Raw genomic sequence first — 21,642 nt, forward strand, 5'->3', positions numbered from 1 at the left:
GAAAGCACATTTGTCCTTTATCTCTCACAAGGAATCAAATTGTGTCCAAGAAAGCCAAAAGGTAAAGGCCTTCTTGTAGAGAAACAAGTATTGGCATATATTGAAGAGCAAGCAAAAGCAGACGAAGCAGCAGGGAAACAATCTAGAGGTACTCATCTTTTAGCAAAGACTAAGAAAGGATCAAAGGTCTCTCAATCACCTTCCAATCTTGAACCTACAAAGGGCCCTCCATTTTTGTCTATACCTCAAGAACAACCTGTATCACATAAATCAGATGATCAATATCCCAATCCAAGAGGTTCAGGCTCTAAGAGCAATCTTGTTTTATTTTTATATTATTCTATTTCAAGGTAACATTTATAATTGGTTGTTTTGTTAGAAGATTTCAAACCATGACTTTGTTTGCATATACAATACTTCTTAGAAATACAAAGATATTTTGTTAAATGACATCACCTATACCTCCTAGCAGCATGTGGGCCACCTATAATTTATAAATGCATAAGCTTGAACATTTATAAAATATCAATTATAGCAAAAATCCTCTCAATTCAAGCTACAAGTACCAATTTAGCTTGTAGCTTTGCAGATGCAAATGAAATTGTCAAAAAGAATGACTCAAACAATAGTGTTCTCAAATACAAATAAACCACATTAGGAAATGTTGGTCAATTACTTACATATGATTCTATAAGTTAGGTTCAAAACAAGAAAACACTGGAGAATTGGCTCAATGTGGAAGGCCATCTAGATTAGTTTGTAGCACTTATGCTCCAATTGTTGAAGAAAGAAATAGAGATATTGTATTGATGTCCTCAAATGCACAAAGTAGATTAACAAGACTCTCAAGTACACAACTAGTAACAATAGCAGGAGGTAATGCCTAAAAAGGGCAAAAAGGTACATTTTATAATCCTAACAAGCGGGGCTGAACCCAAAGTAGATAAACCCTACACATGTCAAAAAAGACAACTTATTTACTAACATGATAACTAACCATGTGAGAGCAATATCAATCGCCAAAGTGGCTGAACTTGATGGAGACCATGGTTAGAGGCAAAAGCTTTACGTAACCTCTAGAAAAACACAAGGAAGAGGATGGACCAATGCCCTCAAGCCAATACCATATCTACCAAATGTCATTTGGATTAGGTGTTTGTTGGGACGTAATCACACATTGCCCCATTGCAAATGGGAACCCCTTCTTTTTTTATTTGCTTTTAGTTTAGGGTTTTGGTCTCTGGTCTCTAAGTCTAAGAAGTCAACCAAGTTTTGTGAAATTTGGAGGTGTCACCAGAGTCAAAAAGTGAAGGAACCGTCAAAGGAATTTTTTATGCTACGGATGGTCTCAGATAGGTCAAAGGAGTAAAATCGCAACTTCTTGGGGTCAATTCTGACAAATTGCATTTTTTTGGAAATTTGCTTTTTGCTTTTTTCTAGATTAAGAGTATTTTGTTTTTGGCATTTTGGGGTCAATCCGGGAACCTTCTTTTTTCAGCATGCTTTTTTTTAATAAAAAGTAGTTTTTTAAAAGTTGATTTTTGCTTTTTTCAACGCTTTAGATGGTTTCAAGTTCAGAAGATGCGTCAAGTCAAGAGAATTCATCCAGAACAAACCAAGTATGAAATAACTTTCAAATAGCTGATTGAAGATTACAAGAAATTGAATAAGTCTGCAACTTGGTTCGAGAAAAATTCCTTGGAAAAAATTCTTGAACTCCTTGGGAAAATTCCTTGTTTCCTTAGAAATAAATTACTTCTTTTTAAAAAATTCCTGAATTCCTTGGAAAATTTCTTGTTTCCTTGGAAAAAAAATTTGAATTCCTTGGAAAAATTCCTTGTTTCCATAGAAGAATTCCAAGTTTCCATGGAAAACTTCCTTGAGCACAAGCAAAGTCTGCCCAAGCAAGTGGAAAACTTCCTCATCCATGTTGAAGTCCGCCCAAGAAAGGGTAATAAAGGTAATTAAGTATAGGCGTTTGGAAGAGGAAAGGTTGAAAATTTTGGTTAAGTATACAAAATTCCTAATCCAACCTCAACCCTACCTCATGGTGAATCTTCCTTGCATACTTGCAAAGTCCACCCATGCCATGGTCAAAAGTTCCTTGGCTAGCATCAAAGTCTGCCTAGGCATAAATGTTAAAAAAAAGAAAAAAGAAAAAAATCCCTAAGCCATCAGAAAGTCTGCCCTTGGTGGACAAGGATGAAGTTTGAACAAAGCAATTCGCTCAACAAGGAAAGATGAAAGTAAAAAATAAAACACAATTTGTCTATGTTGGATCACATAAAAAAAGGGAAATAAAGCAAAAAGGTTTCTAGAAGGAAGCAAAGAGGCAAAATTACAAGAAGTTTTAAAAGACAAAAACAATAAAGCACAAGGGAAGTTCGATTTGGAAGCCAAAACTGGACCACATTCATTGCCTTCAAAAATTCATTAAAACAAAAAAACAATGCAAGGAGTAGTTTACATTTTCTATAAGATGTCAGTCTTGGCCATCCATTCACAATTCACACTTCTCTCTTCATCTTTGAGAATTCGAACTTTTTATGTCATATTTCCAAGTTTTTTAGGTAATTTAGAAGTGTAATTGCAGGTTTCAAGAAATTCTAAGGAAGGATTCAAGCATTCAAAGGCAAATGAGAAGCTCTCCTCTGAAAATTTCTTCATTCCTTGCAGGTCTAAAGCATTTCCAAGGCAAAATTCTGAGATTTTGGATTCCAAAATCCCTTCTTTCATTTTAAGTTCTGATTATCAGACCAATGCATGGCTTTCCTTCACCAAATTTTCGAATTTCATCAAAAAGATAGGGGTGCTTTTTTGTGGGTTTTTTTCAATTTTGATATAGAGATGTCCTAAATCAGACTTACTTTTTACAAATTTAAGAATTTTTCTGAGTATGATTTTGATTCCTTAATCTGATATTCATCTCTGAAAATTCAAATCAGACTAAATTTAATGATTTTCAAGTGCATTCTGAGTCTGATTTTGATTTCCAGAATGTTCATAGGGTCTGATTTCCAGAATGTTTTTCACCTCTAAAAGTTTAAAATCAGACTAAATTTCATGATTTTAAGAATTTTTCTGAGTCTGATTTTAAGTTTCCAGAATACTTAGATCTGATTTTCAATTCTAGGTTCATTAACAGGCACGAATTTCATAAAAAGGAACCATACTCAACAAAGAGACTTCCACGAAAGTGACAATGTAAAAAGGAGCCAGTTCAAAAGATGATAGAAGAACAACATTCACGCTTCAAGCCGGAATCCAAGGATGAATGGGACAAAGAAGGAGGACTCACACTTCATCAAGACATGAAAGGCTCTGCATCAACCTTCTGGGACAAAGAAGATTAATTCATCCAAGGATGAAAGGCTCTGCATCGACCTTCCAAGTCCAAGGCAAAGAATTTTAAAAGAGTTAACCATTTCGGAACAATATTGAGTATCAAGAGATATTGCCCAAGGTATCAACACTTCATGATGAGGAATCAAATCTGCAAGACAAACTGAGGTGGCATCCCAGTCATCAATTAGCCAATCCAAGGGATCCAAGTCAGACATATCCAGGTGCAATGAACCAAACTCAACAAGTGGCTCCTATTTTCTAATTGGTTATCCAAAGTGTTGTAATTTTCTCATTGGAAAAAAAGAGTGTTTTGCAAATAACCCTAATTCGGGTTTTATTTGTTAATCTTGGCCGTTGATCTTGGATCAATATGGGCCATTGCTTTGTGATGGGGTGTCTATATAAACCCTCCTCCGGTCATTTGTAAATGGAAAGATTTTTGATAAATTGTTGTATTAATACTTCTCAAATGCTAGGACATAATTCATTGTTCAATTGTTGGTGAATTTTTGTCTACTTTTGCAAGTTAGCATGGTTTCTTGGCTCTCCTTAGAATAGATTTCATTTCGAAGTTGATAGATTGAATGAAGGATTTGATAGAATTGCTTAATGTGGAATTGCGTGTTCATACTTTTGATTATTGGATGATTTTCAGATATCATGCAAAGTTAGCCTAAACCAATAAATGAAATTTAGCTTCTATTGCTCTATTCATTGTTCAAGATGTTGTTGAATATGAGTGATATGAAAATCTTGTGAATTCCTTAGAAAATTGCACCGTTCTTGTGTACTTCTTGAATTTGGTGAAGCAAGGAATGGTTTCGATTCCACTTTTGCAATTTCCGTCTCCAGAGTTCATAGGATTATATTAGGATTAAAACCATTTTCTAAACCCTCATCCTTTTGCCTTTTTTTGCCAAGTCATAGTAGAAGTAGGATCGAAAAAAACTTTGTTGCAAAATAATTTGTACGTGTTTGGAATCAGCAGAATCCTTTGAGTGATTCACTTCTCAAAAAATTATGTAAGTCCCCCTTGAGATTACCAACATATCACAACGAACCAACCGAGACTATCCGCATTGAAATGGAACCTTGGAGTCGTCTTTGTGATCACACAGTCTATCTGTTTAGCACATAGAAGATTTTGATCAAGAGAGAATAGGATATCTCTGGGTATTTTATTCTGAGTTGCACGTGAATAAAAAACACACCAACAGTGTTCTTGACTAAGCAATCCTAAAGGACACAAAGTAAAACATCCATGGGAAAATGGTTTGGATAGTGTAGCCTTGACAAGGTGTTCCCAGGGAACATAGAACATATCTAAATTAGAGAAGCAATATGTATCCCATATCTTCTGGAATGGGTACACAAGGTAACCGACTGTCTACAGTAAAAGAAAATCGACCTGCCATTTTTGTACAAGGAAAGGAGGATGGAGGTACATTTGTAGTTGCATGTGGAGGGTGGGATCTTACATAGCTACTCAAATTTGAATCCAGTGAATGTTTAACACCTTCAGGAGATGGATTAAATTGGAAGGAATTGGTAATACATCTGTTAATGTTCATAGTTCCTTGCAAAGCTTGTGTTTTAAGATTATTGCTTCTTGAAGAAGTTAAACACCTTGAATCAAATGGAAGAAAATGGTATTAAGTAGCACTCCTGAAACACTATGCAAGTAGTAATATCTTACTTGGATCTCAATGTAAATAGGACCCAGAAAATGAAGTAAAACTCTATCTCCACTTCATGGAGATGGCAACGGCAATACAAGCTACAACTTTGGATCACAAGAAAAAAAAACTAGCATGCAGGCCATCTTTCTAGACAACTACAACTAGCTGTGCAGGCATTTTCGTGGATGATGTTATAATAACCTGAAAAGATCATTATTCTTATCAGCAATTTTATGTTACGTTAGCATTAAGGACGAGAGTAAGCATATGGGTTGGGAATATAACAAAGTAGCTACTAGATCATAATCAATACGATCCATGCAACAATGTAGCATTACATGCCAGCTAGAAGTCAAGTGATTAAACTATCATAACCATATATGGTGTTATTAAATATGTAACATGACAATAATATCAGAGAGGAACTGTTAAGTACAACAGTGTATAATTATTTGTTATGTTATTTGATATGATATGATTTTTCCATTGCTCCTGTTCACTAATGTAAGAGCAACCTAAATTCCTGACATCAATTTCATACATTTGCCTGATCATATTCCAAAAAAAAAATGGAGCAACATGATCTACCAAGTTTAACATAATCAAAATGGTTCCTACCAAATTTAATATAATCAAAAACATGAGGAAGGCATTTGCACTTATAGATTGCAATGCATAGATTATAGAACTCACGTTTCTGGTGAAGTAATATTCCTGTAAGCCTGTTACAAAAGGTACACATGATTAGATTCCTCTACCAGTAGCTTAATAAACTACCCGCAAGAAATCAACTGATTACTTAAAATTGAAATGTACGCAATTTGAAATAAAAATCATATTCTTCTACTGATGAAGAGGTAAAACATTTTGTTTAAGATGTGTATCAACATCCTATTTGTGTAAGCAGACAAGCTCAGAAGATGCATATGCAATCTAGCTCTTTTAAGGGCTAGGAAAAGCAAAGTCACAAGCACACATAAGACCATAAGGGTAAGCATTCAACATGTTGACATTTTCTTTACAGATGTACATGAATATCACTTGAGCAAAAAGAAGGTGTACCTACCTAGGAAGATGTAGGAGAAAAGGGGTACTTTAAAACCAATGTGGAGAAAAGTTCAAGGCAAAGAAGTAAAATTTATTATTTTGAAAACCTTTAAATCTTATATGAACACTCAATTCATTTGTTATTATTAGTTCAAAGAATTCCTTGTTTTTGAAGTCAGTTCACCTCAAGCCTGCAAATAGGAACAGGCTTTCCTTGCCTTTGACCTCCTAGCATACCCTGCATAAACACAAATAATATAACTAATATAATAGATGGAATTCTTATAAATGGTGACACAATTTGAAAGATATAATTACAGCAGAAAGCCAAAAATTAACAAAAAAAATCTCATAACTAATGTTAAAGAAAAGGCGTATGTTAGCTAAAATAGAATTCTTAATTTAAAAGATAGTTTACTAGAATGCAAACTTTAAACAACTGCTAAGAATGCAAACTTTAAACAAATTAAACAAATTAGAAGTTTGGTATCATAAAGAGAGATTGAAGTTAGTGATGGATACGAGACAATGTTCACTAGTCTTCCTAGATCCAAATGTAGAAGACAATTTTGAGACAAGTTTCTCACTTTTATAACTTCAAAGAATCGCAGTCTTTAAGCTCTTCGAAATAAGTACAAGGATGTTTGTCCATGGTGGTACCTCAATGTCTTGGGCTCCATTTCCTTGTAACCTCTAGATATACATTTATTTTAAAATTTCTTCTCTTTGGATTGATTTTGTCTCCAATCCCAACAATTTATGAGTTCTTATTGGATTGAGTGCAACCTGTGTTTATAGTGTATATTCTTTTATCTACTTAGTTGAGTAAAACTAGTCAGCTGCAAAAAAGATTGAGGAGTTGGCCCTTGTGAATTCCAACTTGCAGCCTGTTTAAGGCTCTATTTGATCAAATGAATACATGAATTGATAATAGAGATGACAATGCATACCAGACAAGAGTAGAGTATATCTTTATTCACACCAGCGATGCTCAGCCAAGGATCAAAGTCGATCTAGTTATAGATCATACTGCTTTCTTTGATGATACAAAATTTATTTAAAGAACCCAACAATTGCCAAGAAGAACACAACCATCTTACCAACAACCACTTATAACTACCTAAAGCCGACAAACAATTAATGCACAGTCAGATAACCCATATTATCAGAACATAATAATAGTCATTGTACCCTAATTACACAGCTCCTATCCCACTGGAAAAGGAATTCAGGGAGATGATGAGAAATTGGTATGTAACCCTTGAGTCTACTTACTTGGATGCTTAAATTGAACAATTTGCCACAATCTTTTTAGAGGATAAGGAGGCTCCTATTTAGGACTTACATAGTGCAGCTAGAGGGAGTGGTGCTACAGCTGCTTTTGGTTAAAACAAACCAAGTGATAAAATTGATACTCTCAATGAAATGCAAAATGAATATTTATTATTGTAATTTACTAACTTTGTATTGATTTAACATTAGAGATTGAATCACCAATTATTTTGATTACTGTAATTTGTAATTTCAATTCTGTATTTTTTTTTGCAAATTATGGGTAAAATATTCTGAACCCATCCATATCAAATCTAAGGGAAAAAACACTTTCCATACCAACAAAGACATATATAAACCAGCAACTTAACTAAGAAACACACTTGGCAATATAGTCATATGTAATGAGCTCGTCTGAAAGGTTTTTTTGTTTGTAGGTGTTTTGAAGAATTTTGAAAAAATGACACTTACATACTCCGCTTCAAAAAAAAAGTTACATCAATACTTGCACACATCCTTAAAGAACGCAATTTTTAAAGCTTTAGACTATTAGAAATTTAAACAAGCTCGCAAATAACACTAGTCACAGATTAATTTTCTTTATCTTCATAGTCATAGATTAATTTTCTTTATCTTCATAAAATATCTATGTAACCCGGGGACGTGTCCCCGGCCTGAAAACCCCCGTCCCAGTCACAGGGACGTTTCGGGGACTTGGGGACGGCCAGGGGATGTTTCCCCCCATCCCCAAATTGCCAAGAATTTAGAGGGGACGTCCCCGAAACGGGGGGACGTCTGCCCTAGCTGGGGGGGACGTCCATACGTCCCGGTGACAGCTGGGACATCCCCAATCCATCCCGGGGACAGCGAGACATCCCCCACATCTAAGACTATTAAACATATTAAAAAATAAAAAAAGGTCGTATTTTCAAAAAAAAAAATTAATTTTCTAATATGGGCCCCTATTAATTCAAATTGTTATTAAAAAAATTAAAAGGCAACATTAATTAAATTTTAAATTTATTAAAATTTAATTCATATCAAATGTTTAAAATTAATTCATATTATAAATAGAAAATATCAAATTGTTAAATTAATTGGTAAACATTTAAAAATTTAAATTTAATAAATATTAAATTATAAATAGGAAATCAAAATAATAAAATATTAATTCATTAGTACTATTTTGATTTTCATATCATAATTGACAATGAAACTATATGGCAGCACTGTAGCCTTCGAGCATTTTGACATTTTGTATGTTATTTCTTTAATATCTATTATGATATGCATATTGACAATGTGAATGAATTAAAATTATGAATTATGAATGCATAATTGCATATCGAGTATTGACAATGTTGTATGTTCAGAATTTACAATCTAAAATATTTTCATAGTATCATACACATGCTATATCCATGTTTTCATATGAATATAATGTATATATGCATGCTTTATACATGTTTTCATATGAACATTTAGAATTTTCCTATATATTATAAATTTTCCCTATATTTTATATAACCGTCCCCTTTGCCATCCCCCGCCGTCCCAAATTTGGCAAAAAAAAATGTTGTCCCGAAAATGCGTCCCGCCGTCCCCTATTGTCCCCGTCCCGAAAACTCGGGGTAACATAGTAAAATATTGTATAAATAGTAATTCTCTGATCTAGGATTTGTCATCGAGGGCATTAACAAGCTCCCTCACATATGTGACCAGCAAATTGAACCCAATATTTACCAATATGGCTCTTAGATTGCTAGTAGTGGTATTACGTTGTGTATTATATCCTAGAATAGAAATGAATAGTAGAATTGTCACTTACCAAAAAATTACAATTTCAGACTTCACTAAGAATCGTGACCCCCTTTTTGACGATATTTCCTGAGCTTTACGTGCCACTTTCCCCGTAACTCATCCTTTGTTTATCTGTTACCAGGAGACACAAAGAGGGCCCACGAAATCTATTTGGGTGATCGATGATGTGAGTTGGATCTCAAAAAAAACATGAAATCTATTTGGGTGTTAGATGATGTGAATTGGATCTCAAAAAAATGAAATATTGAGCTTCCGTGACCTACAAAGGCATCGCTTCCTCATTATTACTCTTTTGCATTACCCTTACCACACATGCAACCTACAAATATGTGTGGCACAACCTCTGGAAACCCTCTTTGCTAGTGGCATGATTGGGACGAATGGCACCCTCATTGTTAATAGTAGTGCAACCCTTCTTTCTGGCGTCCTCAACTACCCACAAGTTTGACCTGATACGACCTATAAATGCTCATGACCTGCTTAGGAAAATGCAGTCCAACAAACCCTCCAACATTCACAACAACAATGTTGGTAGCCAATATTCAATCTTCATGGTGACAAGAAAAATGTAATAAACCAAACTATGTGGTAAGCATGAACACACCCTCAACATCTGCAATTTTGGATATCCTGATAATTTGTAGATAATAATTGGAATAACCCTCAACCATTCAATCTAAGCAAATTTATTATTGCTTGCAATCTCAATAAATTTGTAAACTGATAATTGGAACCTGGAACGGACTTATCACTATGAATCAAAACCCTCCATCTCTTGCATTACGCTCTCATGTGAATCCTATATGAATCTACCTATGTTGGCTAGGGAAAGTCCTTCACTTCAGAAACCGATCTTCATTGTAGGGTTTTCATCTAGTGTCTGTATAACTCCTTAAATCCACAACTAGGGTTTCTAGAAAATATCAAATGCAAGGAATCCCTCAAATGAGTCTCCACAACCTCCTTTAAAGCCCCTTGTGAAACTTTCTAAAAATTATATTTCAATTGTTGTTAGCAGGTATGTTGATGTTGTTGGATTTTCCATTATTTCTATGATTACCATTATTGGCCCCAATGTTCTGATTTTCATTCATATTCTGCATCATCTATGTCTTCAACTGAACTAATTGCTATTGCTGCCTAGCAATATCATTCAAAATCTACATTGTGTTACCTTCATTTGGATCCCTTCTATCACCCATATTTCTTGGATCTCCTTCTCCAAATAAATCTGCAATAGGAACTTCTTTGCCCTTCTTCTAAAATAGTACCTCTATGTACCTTCTAGCTGAATAAGAAATTTTTGCTCCCAAAAATTATTCAAAACCCCATTTCCTGGCAAATACCCTACTCTGATGGCACCGTAACAAACTAGTTTGGAAGGTTTATTTGTTTGTAGGTGATTTGACAAATTTTGATGAAATGCCACTTAAGTATTCCACTCAAAAAAAAGTTACAATGATACTTGCACACTTCCTTTAAGAATGCAATTGTTTAAAGATTTAGAATATTAGAAAGTTAAACAAGCTACCAAATAATGACTAAGTTCATGGATTAAAATTCTTTTATCTTTTTAAAAAAACTTATATGCATATTTAGTAATTCTCTTACCTATTTTTAGTCATTGTAGGCAATCACAAGCTCCCTCATATATGTGACTAGCAAATTGAACCCTTTCTTTACCAATATAGCTCTTAGATTGTTGGTAGTGGTACTAGCTTTTGTGCATTATATCCCACCATGGAAATGATTAGCAGAATCACCACTTTACCAACAAATAATAGTTCCAGACTTCAATAAAGATCTTAACTTGCTAGTTTTAAAGTAACTTGACCCTTATCTGCAACCAGGAAGCAGAAAGAGGACCCACAAAATATATTCGGGTGACAGATAATGTGAGTCAAATATCAAAAAAAATGACCTTCTGAGCTTTCACAACCTGTAGAGGCATTGCTTCCTCCTTGATGCTCTTTTATGTTGCTCTTACCCGACATGCGACCTACAGAGTTCCTAATAATTTGTGGCTAATCATTGGAATAACCCTCAATCCTTCACAATCTTCAAAAATTTATTACTGCTTGCAATCTCAATAAATTTGTAAACTGTTAACTGGACACCTGGAATGGATATATCACAATGAATCAAAACTCTTTATCTCCTGCAATAATCTCTCATGCGAATCTTGTATGAATCCACCCAAATTGGCTAGGGAATGTCTTTCACTTCTAAAACCAATCTTCATCATAGGATTTTTATGCTGGGATTGTAGATTTCTGCTCAGCTCCACAACTAGGGTTTCTAGAAAATATCAAATGCAAAGAATCCCTCAAACGAATCAGTAGTAGTTTGTGTTCTACAGAGTGCTCCCTGAGAATCAAAATTGTGTCCGGCCATGAAAATCGTTTTGATCTCCAAAACTCACTGCCATTGTTGGAATTCTAACCCAAAAGGACTAGCACTCTCCTAGAAAGTTGGAGTCCATTGAAGAAACTAGAAAGGCCATAAAAGGGACATTACATCATATCACATTTAATTGATGGCATCAAGGTTGAGCTTGTAATTTGCCTTAGTCGCAGCTCAAGGAGATTTTAGACATGTTTACAATTCAAATACAAACCCTACAATGCTGAGTAAAATATGAAACCAAAAACCTTACAGTGATCCTGAAGGCACACTTTAATTCAGCCATCTTTTCATTACAACTTTCCGAAGTAGAAAGAAAGGTGGGTCACCTCTCTAGAATAACAATAGATCCTGAAAAGATCATATGACAGATTATATTGGTATGTGAAAATGCATCCTATTTCTTCCTCAAACAGAAGCATTCCAAATGGCACTCTCAAACATCATATTGATCACTGCATGATGACATATTTACAATTCCACTCCTAAAAATTAAGATAACATAGAGATTTTATTTCAGACACTATTATATCTTGCAATTTCTGTTCTTCCAGCTCAGCTCGTCTTGCTCTATTTTTTTATGGTTATATTCATTAATATTTATATTTTTTTTGGTAAATTTTGTTGCGAGGAAGATGGTTTATCCATTATTCTCATTGCCACGACTATAAGATATTTTTAGTGTACAATATTCTGGACTCAAAACTCTCAATGAAATTTTGTTGAAAATATACAAAAAATTGCAACAACAAAAAAAGAAAAGTTTTTACTCTAAAACCACTAAATACGATCTACTCTAAAACCACTAAATACAATCTACTCTATAGATTCTTAAAGTTCCTATACTACCAATTATTCTTATCTTGTCCATGATGTTAAATATCACGATATGAAATGGAAGGACATACTTCCCAAACTTTTGTGTATTTCGCTGCTGGCACTGGCTGCTGAGTAGTAGTGGCGGTTGATGGTAACTGAAGATTACCCGTAGAAGTGTTACCCCCTCCAAGTGCTTGTAAATTTCCTAGTTGAACTGGTTGATTTAAAGTAGGTTTGGGGACCACTGTTCCTGCACCAGAACTCATGCTAGCAGGTCCCATAGCAGACAGTACATTTTGGCTCATACCCACACCACTCTGTCCTATTAAAGATCCTGTGGTCATTCCTCCATTGACCATCCCTGGAACAGATTGCCCCATACCAACAGTTCCCTGTGTGCCATTAATACCAGAATTAACAGAAGATACTGGTTGTCCAGCACCTAGGCTTACTGTAGCAGCACCAAATGAATTTTGTGAAACATTTGGAGCTATCTGCCCAACTCCAACCATGCCAGCAGATGTCAATCCAGGCTGTCCTGTCACTTGAACATTCTGAGAAGTTGATATTGGTGTCGAGCTCATTCCATTAGCAAGCAAACTAGATGCTTGCATGCCCACTTGAACAATGCCTGTTTGCAGCCCTAGAGTACTTGCTCCTGGCAAAGCAGCTGGAGGCAAACGTGAGTGTGAGAGATTATTCAACAAGTTTACATTTGTGGTGGAAGGTGTTGTAGTGCGAAGTTGCTGTGATGCATTGGTAGCAATTGATTTGAAATCTTGCCCATCTGTTACATCTATGTTTGCTTTTGTATCTTGAGTGGAAAGAACTGTAGATGAAGAATATTGACCAGGAGCTCCTTGTGAAGTACCATGTAAAAGCGAGCTGGGAGTCATATGAGGCAAACCAGGTACTGGTGCCAGAGACACACTGGAGGGAACTTCCTAGCCAATCAGAAACAGAGAAGTATAATCAATAATACTGAGAACTATGTTATTCAGATATACATTGTGTTATGCATTTGCAGGAAACCCAAATAGTACCATTTTCACGGTTCCTTGAAGAGTTGTTCTGTTTGTTGCCTGTGGATATCCAGTCATGACTCCGTTCACTGGAAAATATGAGCAATTATTAGTCATCCAAGTACCAATAAGATTACCAACTTCAACAGAGAAGATAACAGCCAAGGATGAATTCTCATCTTAGCCATGTGCCGTTTCCTTATCCATAGTACAATGAAAATATCCACAAAGAAAATGAAATAATTGATTTAATAATTGGTAACAGTTTGCTGATACTAAAACTCAAGATCACTTTTGTATCTGTGAAAATCAGATAGATCATCTATTACAATGCATGAAAAGCTGAATTACTGCACCACACCCATCTTTCTTTCAACAGGTAAATTTACTAAATATATATAAAATTTATTTGCAAAATTAGATATCCAGGTCTTCATAACATTCATGGTAATGATGGAGCTGTCATTTGACTTTTGATTCTTGAATATTGTTATTTAACAAGGAAAAAAGATTGTTCTTACTACAACTTGTCATTTTTACTTTTGTATTGTTAGGCAATAGGTAGTTAAGCCATATAAATTGAAAACGTATTACCACAAATCCATTCCACCCAGCTTTTATTTATGCATATACTGCTCAATTAATGAACTCTACTGCATAATGATAAACTTGAATATCTGCAAACAAACAATTAAGAAATTTTGCAACTCATATGATCTGCAATGTTGAGCTTCTTACCATTTTCTTCTCTTTACCATTTCTATCATAGTTCTTCAAATGCAGCAGTAGGATTGGCAAATTTAGGATTTCAGCAATGCATAAGTTAGATTTACTGAGCACTTCTGCAGTTGCAGCAACTGACCAGGTTCACCAATTTAAAAGATTACTAAGCAATGTAAAACAAGAAGTTGTAATTTGGGTATCCAAAATCATCAAAACAACATATGACAGATTCATTTATTATACAGTTAAATTCTTAAGCAAATACAAGAATCTAGTTTCAAGCAACCAGAACAAATTACTTTCCATGTAAATGCATTTGTAGAGTCGCCCAGGTTGAACACCCTAACATTCACATTGACACTACTAACACTGAATAACTCAATCAATGTTTAACTACAGTATGAAACCTATTATGCTCCTCAAAATAACACCCAAAGGTTAATAATGAATATCCAGAGTGATTCAATTTCTTTCATTCAAATAAACATTTATATGTGCACATGCAATAGAAAAACTTTAAACCCTTAAGATCTGGTAGAAGATTTAAGATCATGAGAAGACAAATGAGATATGAAATGCTTCTATAGAGAAAACAACATATTATTACAAAAAGACAATCAAGATATGCATAAAAAATACCGAAATCATGCATTCGCATAATCATATCTTGATAACTTCTGATAAGTTCTAACTTTACTATAAGGTCATCCCTTACATTATTTTGAGCATTTTATGGTACTTATGCCAATACATTGTCATTTACCACATATGCATACACAATAAACCAAATTGAAACCCAAACGCCCATAATTCATTTCCTGTAGGCTTTGGGAATTTTGCACTAGGAAAATGGAAGTATAGTAATAACTCAAGAGGATCACAAAGTCATAAAGGTGGCCACTTCAGCGTTACTATAAAATGAAATTATAATAAAAAGGGCCTCAAGTGAAGTGAAACATAAGGTCTCTTATAATCAGAGTTCATTCCTCTTGAATATCAATCAAGGGTCGTGAAGGAAATTTTAAGAGTTACGTCTTTTTGAGGAAAACTCTATTTAAGAGAGGCCAAGCAAGGAGGAGGCATATTGATCAACCATTCTATTTTAAATTTCTACACCTTGATGGAGCATTGGACTTTAGTTCAAATTAGTCTGAGGATGAAAACCCTTTAGGTCTGGAATTGGAGGAGAAAAGTCCATAATTCCTTGGAATAATTTCACATAGAGATCACCACCAGGCATAATTGATCTATTTCATATTGCAATCAAAGATTTATTATTCAAATTGGAGCGCCACATCTAGGATTGGACTGGGACAACCCTGCAAAACAAATCATGGCAATTTTGGGCATGTTGCAAAGCAATTTTATTCCCAAACAAGTTGTATCAATTTTTAGACAATTTTGGAAGATGTCCAAGTGTAAAGTGCACCAAATTTGCAGGGACAGATCACTGCTATTAACTTTAGTCCACATCTTTGTCACCAATCTCAACCCTGATATGGCTTTTCATTTAAAAATTCATTGTGTCACCTCTTTTGACAAAATCATTGAGATGGGCGTGCAAATCAAAAGAGCCTTGAACAACAAGGAACTTGTCAAAAACTTCTCCAAAGATCAAAACACCAATGAAAAGCATATGTTTTTCAACAAAAACAAGAGCATTTTCGGTAATAAAGTCACAAATGCAAAGAATGTCCAAGCCATGCAAAACCATCCAAGTATTACTATACTTTGGGGGCGACCCAAGAAAGAATTAAGAAATGCTTATACAAAAAAGTAACCATGATTTTCTTCCCTATCAAAAAAGCAATTGGATAAAAACAAACCCAAAACAGCTTGGTACAAGGACAGTGAGTACTACAAGTATCACAAAGTCAAAGGCTATGCCACCAACAAACGCATGAAGCTTAAGAATTATATCCACTATCTAATCAGCATAGGAGACATTGCAGTAGAAGGGCAGCCATCATCCTCATCAAACACGCAATTGGGAATCCATCAAGAACCTTTCCCAAATCACAATCAATCACACTCCTTGTCCAAATCAAGCCAAAATCATGACACCCACAGACATAATATCCAATATCATAATACCACTCAACGATGATCCCATCGTTGGCAACATTGAGCAAGCTAATACCCAAATAAATATACCCATCCATCGATTCCTATCATCCGTCACCAATTAACCATTCATCAAACTCTACAACTACTAAAGCACTAGATCCTCCATCTATTCATATTTATCCTAATCCTAATCCATCTGCCCTCACCAATGAAATACCTTAATCCAAACACCCTACGTGTTGACTGACACCAAGAAGATATTGTTCTAGGCCATGAGGGTTCTTCATGCCAGAATCAAGACATGCCTAACCAACTCTACACCTCAAAATGAACAAGTGGCAACCTTAACCCAACCCTTCACAACCTAAACAAAAATCCAATCAATAAAACCAACATAGCAATGAAGAATGTTGGTCAAGGGCAAAAGAAAAAGCACTAAATTAAGGAGTTGCTCCAAGCCCCTTGTAAGCATAAGCATGCCAATGTCATCCAAAATCCCTTTAACATTGTCATACCAACAAATCAACCCACACAAAAAGCAAAGATAAGGCAATCCAGCCCTTGCATGCTACCCATAAAATCCATAATCCATAAACTATATAAAATCAAAAATCATCTTGCTCATCAACACTTGAAGTTGAACAGCTATGCTCAAGAGCTAACTGATCAAGGCTATGTTAAGCTTAATGAACATCATGATCCTTGTCCAACAAATGATCAAACTTGTCCGCAATTCAAGGTCAAAAAGCACAAAAAACTTAACAATCCCCCACCAACCCCCATCCAAGAACTGACATCCTATACATTAGGAAAAACCGCCATTGTCTGATTTGGTTTCACAACAAACGAACAATCTAAAAACCCCATAATACCCAATTACTTGTTGATAGATTCACATCTTGCTTCCAAAGACGAATCGGATTTGCAAAGCCAAGGATTCTAGGGCATCAAATACAAATATCCAAATAAGCAAAACAAGAATTACAAGGTATCAAATACAAATCTCCAAACAAGGAATCCTTAAGACCATTCATCTTTAGGCAAACCAAGGATTCCAAGGCATCGAATACAAATCTCCTAATAAGCAAAAAGGATGTTACCCCCAAAAGCACCAGGGTAACTTCTCCCAACATCAAAACAAGTCTATCTCATCATTCCGCCAATCCTTTCATTGACCATATCACCCTCACTACCAATCCTTTCATCAACCTCATCAACCTATCATTAATCTTTTCATCGATCCCATCACCAACCTAAATCCATTACCCTGGATCAATGAAATCACACACCATCTAAAATATTTCCATAATGACATTTATGCCTACCTCAATCCTTCCATCCACCCCCCTTATCTACCCAAATCTCTCATCACACATTCCTACATCATTACGTCCCTTTCATGCAAACCTTTGCACAATCACCATGCATCGTCCATCCAACCTATCTCTTACTCCATTTTCCATCATGGCAACACCTTGAGAGAAATCCACATAATAGTCATTGAAGCTCACAATGACACTAACCGACTACCACACTAGTAGCATATCTAACTAAAATAACCATGCAAAGAAAACACTTCAATCAATCATTGAAATTTTGAAACAAAAAAGTCAATAATCAAAAAAGAGAAAAAAAGTGTCAAAAAATGTAAACCGTTTTTATAGTGCCTTGGGCAAGTACCACGATGAAAACCCATTTATGAGTGTCATTGGTAAATTCTTTGATGTGTACCCCATGCTTGAATCCAAGCTTCTTCCACCGATCATCCCATCCATCCTTTGCAACCATCAACCTATCATCCATATCATGCCATCATATCATTCTTATCCATTGCATTTGCAACATCATACCATCATCTATATCCTTCTTCCCACCTTTGACCTTAACAAGGACATGGAAAAGATTGTGTAACATTTTTTTGACAATCTCTTGATGTGTCCAAGCATAAACATACATAAGCAGCATGCCACTAAACAAAAGATATCATCCTTACTCAACATAGTCCTTGGAAACAACATCTTGTATCCCCTCCTCATCCATCTCATTCCATCGTCACCCTCACTTTTCAACTACAACTATTGACTAGGCGAAACAAATTGATCTTTTCTTCAAGAAGAACTCTTGGAGCATTACCTCTAGCACATTTGGCAACATGAACTACCACTATCCTATGATGCGAATCCTTATCAAATTCAGCTTCAACCAAGCACGTCACAACCTAGACCAACACCCTTGATGCAATCCTCTAGCCTATCTATATAAGAACATCCTAGCTTGAACCAACCAATTGTCAGCATCTTTATCCTAGGCAAGTGATACAACTCAAGAGTCGAAACATTTTAATCAGTTGTTTTCACTTTTGCATGCTCTCTAACTTATTTCGACCTGATGATGGATCACAGAGTGTGATCCGCAACGTTGATGCAAAAATTTACACATCACACAATCGAATCCGGAAACAACTGATTAATATCTCATGGATTGTGGAAACTTAATGACTATGAGTCAAAACATTACCAGTGTCCTTTTTAAGCTCTATCCTATTTTTACCTTATTTGTATGTGTGGCATTCATCTTGTAACTTTTGTGTCATTTTTGTTATTTGTGTTGTCATTTTATCACATTATGTCATTTCTTTTGGATCTTTGAGTCTTTTAGTGTGTCGTGGCACCTACATACTCTATTGAGGCCACCATAATCCATTATACTATGTTGTGTCTCACGAATGTTTAGGGAGGGATATCTCTTTCTTTGAGTTTCTTTTTCCTGACCTATTTGCGTCATGATTTGTTTATTTTTAATTGTTTTTCTTGTTTTTGAGACAATCCTTTATGCATAGAGAACATCAACTCACCTTGATCTTTATATCTTGGTGAATTATGTTATATGCTATAGCAAATAAATTGCTCAATACATTTCGAATGTGCCCAAGGATTCCATGCATGTACTTGCAATCAAAATTCATTCCCCTCACAAATCATATCCAATCAAACACCTCTTCATGCGTTGTAGCATCAAAATTCAATCATTAATCTAACCAAACTATCAATCCAGCCTCAAATCCATATCCTAGTGCCTAAAGCATAATTCATCTTCCAACTTTGCCCCCCTTCACTTTTCATCAACTTTCCCTCCTTCCTCACCTTTTTTCCATTCTCTCCTTCGGACAAACCACCCATGCTACCTATGTCTACCTACTCTCTCTCAAGGGGGTGTCCCTTATCCATTTACCAAAGCCATTTTCCTTTAACTAACTCAAACATCTTGCCTCCCCCTTATCCATGTACTATCTCAATTCCCCTTCAAACAACTAGGCCAGCTTATCTCCACTCTTTGTCTCATCAAACGCCTATTATTTGAACTAATCCACAATTTGTAATTTTGTCTCTATAAGTCTTAGTTGCCTAGATAAGACACATTTTATCTTTATGACCTTTATTTACTTTTAGTTACCTAGGCATTTAATGTGCTTGAGCCATGTTAGTTGTTCATACTACATCACACATAGCCTTTATAAGCAAGACATCCTATTGTATATTTCAAATTCAATTGATCATTTCATGAATCCTTATTATGCAAGCTATTCTTTCATTCTCTCTTGTGGAAGTTGTTTTGGTCTTGGAATGATTATAGGGATACTCAGGAGTCGCCAATCACTTCCTACATGCTATCAAAGCTCCAGTGTTGCAAATTCCTTCCCAGATCTAAGGCACATCATCAAGCTTGAAGAATTTATCGGGTGCAGATTGGGATTGCAATCCATTCTTGCCATTCTCTCTTGTGGAAGTTGTTTTGATCTTGCACAGATTTTGGGGTACTGAGGAGTCACCAATCAACTCCTACACAATTCCCCCAGTGTAGACACCTAAAATTCACCCTTGCATTTTAACAAATCCACAATTCCCCAATTCTAATTAATTAAATAAATTATTAAATTAATTTGATTCTCCCTTCCCCATCAACTAATTAAATAAATCAGTTTCTTTAATAACTAAGCTAATGTCGTTCATTCTATTTTTCATTTGAAAAACCCACATCATCATTTCTTCAATTTATAATTTGCCTAAACCAAATGCAAATTAACATTGCATCTTGGCCATTCATTTAACCAACTTAATCCTACCTATTTCCAACTACCAATTTTTAAAAACAATTTTAAAGTCCACTTCATCAAATCCAAAATCAAATTAATACCCAATCCTCACCATCGAATCAATTAGACTAAACCTTCAATCCAAATTCAAACTAATTATTAATCTTGAAATCCAAAATCCACATCATTATTTCCTTTAATTTAAAATTCCTCCCATCCAAATACAAATCAACTTTACATCTTGGTCATTCATTTAAGTAACTTAATCCTACCCATCTATCTCCAACTACCAATTTTTAAATAACAATTTGAAATTCCACATCATCCATCCAAAATGAAATTAATACTCAATCCTAGGAATCAAATCAATTAGACTAATCCTCTCCAAATTCAATCCATTTAACTTAATCCTATCGATCTATCTCCAACTACCTTCAATCCCAATTCAAACTAACTTTTAATCCTCACCATCCATAGAATCAAGTCAAAAGTAGCCTTACATCAACCAACCACCTACATTTAAATCTCTCTTCCCTCTCAATTTTAACTACAAAAAATCCTCTTATAAAATCCTTGCCCTCCATTGCAAACAAATCCTACCCTTCCATTTCAAACAATTTCTCTCCCTTCAACTGTTTAAATTCATGCCATCCCCAAACATTTCCACAAGTGAGTGAAAATTTCCAAGGATATGTTGTCACATTGGGGACCTAAAGAGCAACTCAACATACAACTACAACATCAACACATCATTTTGGAGGCATCAAAAAAAGCCATAGAATATATAATGCTTTTCTATGTTTGCATTGTTTTTGTTTACCTTCACTTACGCTCCAACCTGAGGTAGGAGTAAACCATTTAGCTAGCACTTGCATTATTAGTTTCGATTTCCCTTTCTACAATTTGATTAGTAAATCTTCAATACCACAAATATTACATTCATATGACTTCATTCACGAATAAAACTCCAACTAGCACTTCTACTTTGGTTGTAAACTCTATTTTGTACAATCAATTACTTCTTACAATATCCTTCATTCTTGTTGTTAGGCAATTGAAAGAAATGTCTAATTTTGTTGTTACATTCATATGCTTCTCTTTCTATTTCAATAAAACAGTTGTCAAGCTCCACAAGCAATTTCTTCCAAGTTGGTTGGACATATGACTTCATTCACGACTATAACTCCAACTAGCACTTCTACTTTGGCTGTAAACTTGTTTTTTTTACAATCAACTACTTCCTACAATATCCTACATTCTTATTGTTACACGATTGAAAAAACCGTCTAATTTTGTTGTTACGTTCATATGCTTCTCTTTCTATTTCTATAAAATAGTTGTCAAGCTCCAT

General features: G+C 35.1%; 1 protein-coding gene across 4 annotated transcripts in view; it reads right to left on the reverse strand.

Moving 5' to 3' along the window:
* The window catches only part of LOC131078973 (mediator of RNA polymerase II transcription subunit 25), an 89,684-nt gene that overhangs the window by 50,540 nt on the left and 17,502 nt on the right, over positions 1 to 21,642 (reverse strand). The window contains exons 8-12 of one of the 4 annotated variants that reach the window (XM_058016832.2): positions 13,430 to 13,497; positions 12,476 to 13,330; positions 6,256 to 6,309; positions 5,718 to 5,746; positions 200 to 256 (exon numbers count right to left, since the gene is read on the reverse strand). In XM_058016832.2, coding sequence (XP_057872815.2) covers positions 200 to 256; positions 5,718 to 5,746; positions 6,256 to 6,309; positions 12,476 to 13,330; positions 13,430 to 13,497 — 1,063 coding nt within the window. The remainder of the gene's footprint in view (positions 1 to 199; positions 257 to 5,717; positions 5,747 to 6,255; positions 6,310 to 12,475; positions 13,331 to 13,429; positions 13,498 to 21,642) is intronic. The other 3 variants (XM_058016833.2, XM_058016834.2, XM_058016835.2) reach the window with 3 other exon arrangements.

The sequence above is a fragment of the Cryptomeria japonica genome, chromosome 8, assembly GCF_030272615.1.
Source record: "Cryptomeria japonica chromosome 8, Sugi_1.0, whole genome shotgun sequence".
Classification (NCBI taxonomy): Eukaryota; Viridiplantae; Streptophyta; class Pinopsida; order Cupressales; family Cupressaceae; genus Cryptomeria; species Cryptomeria japonica.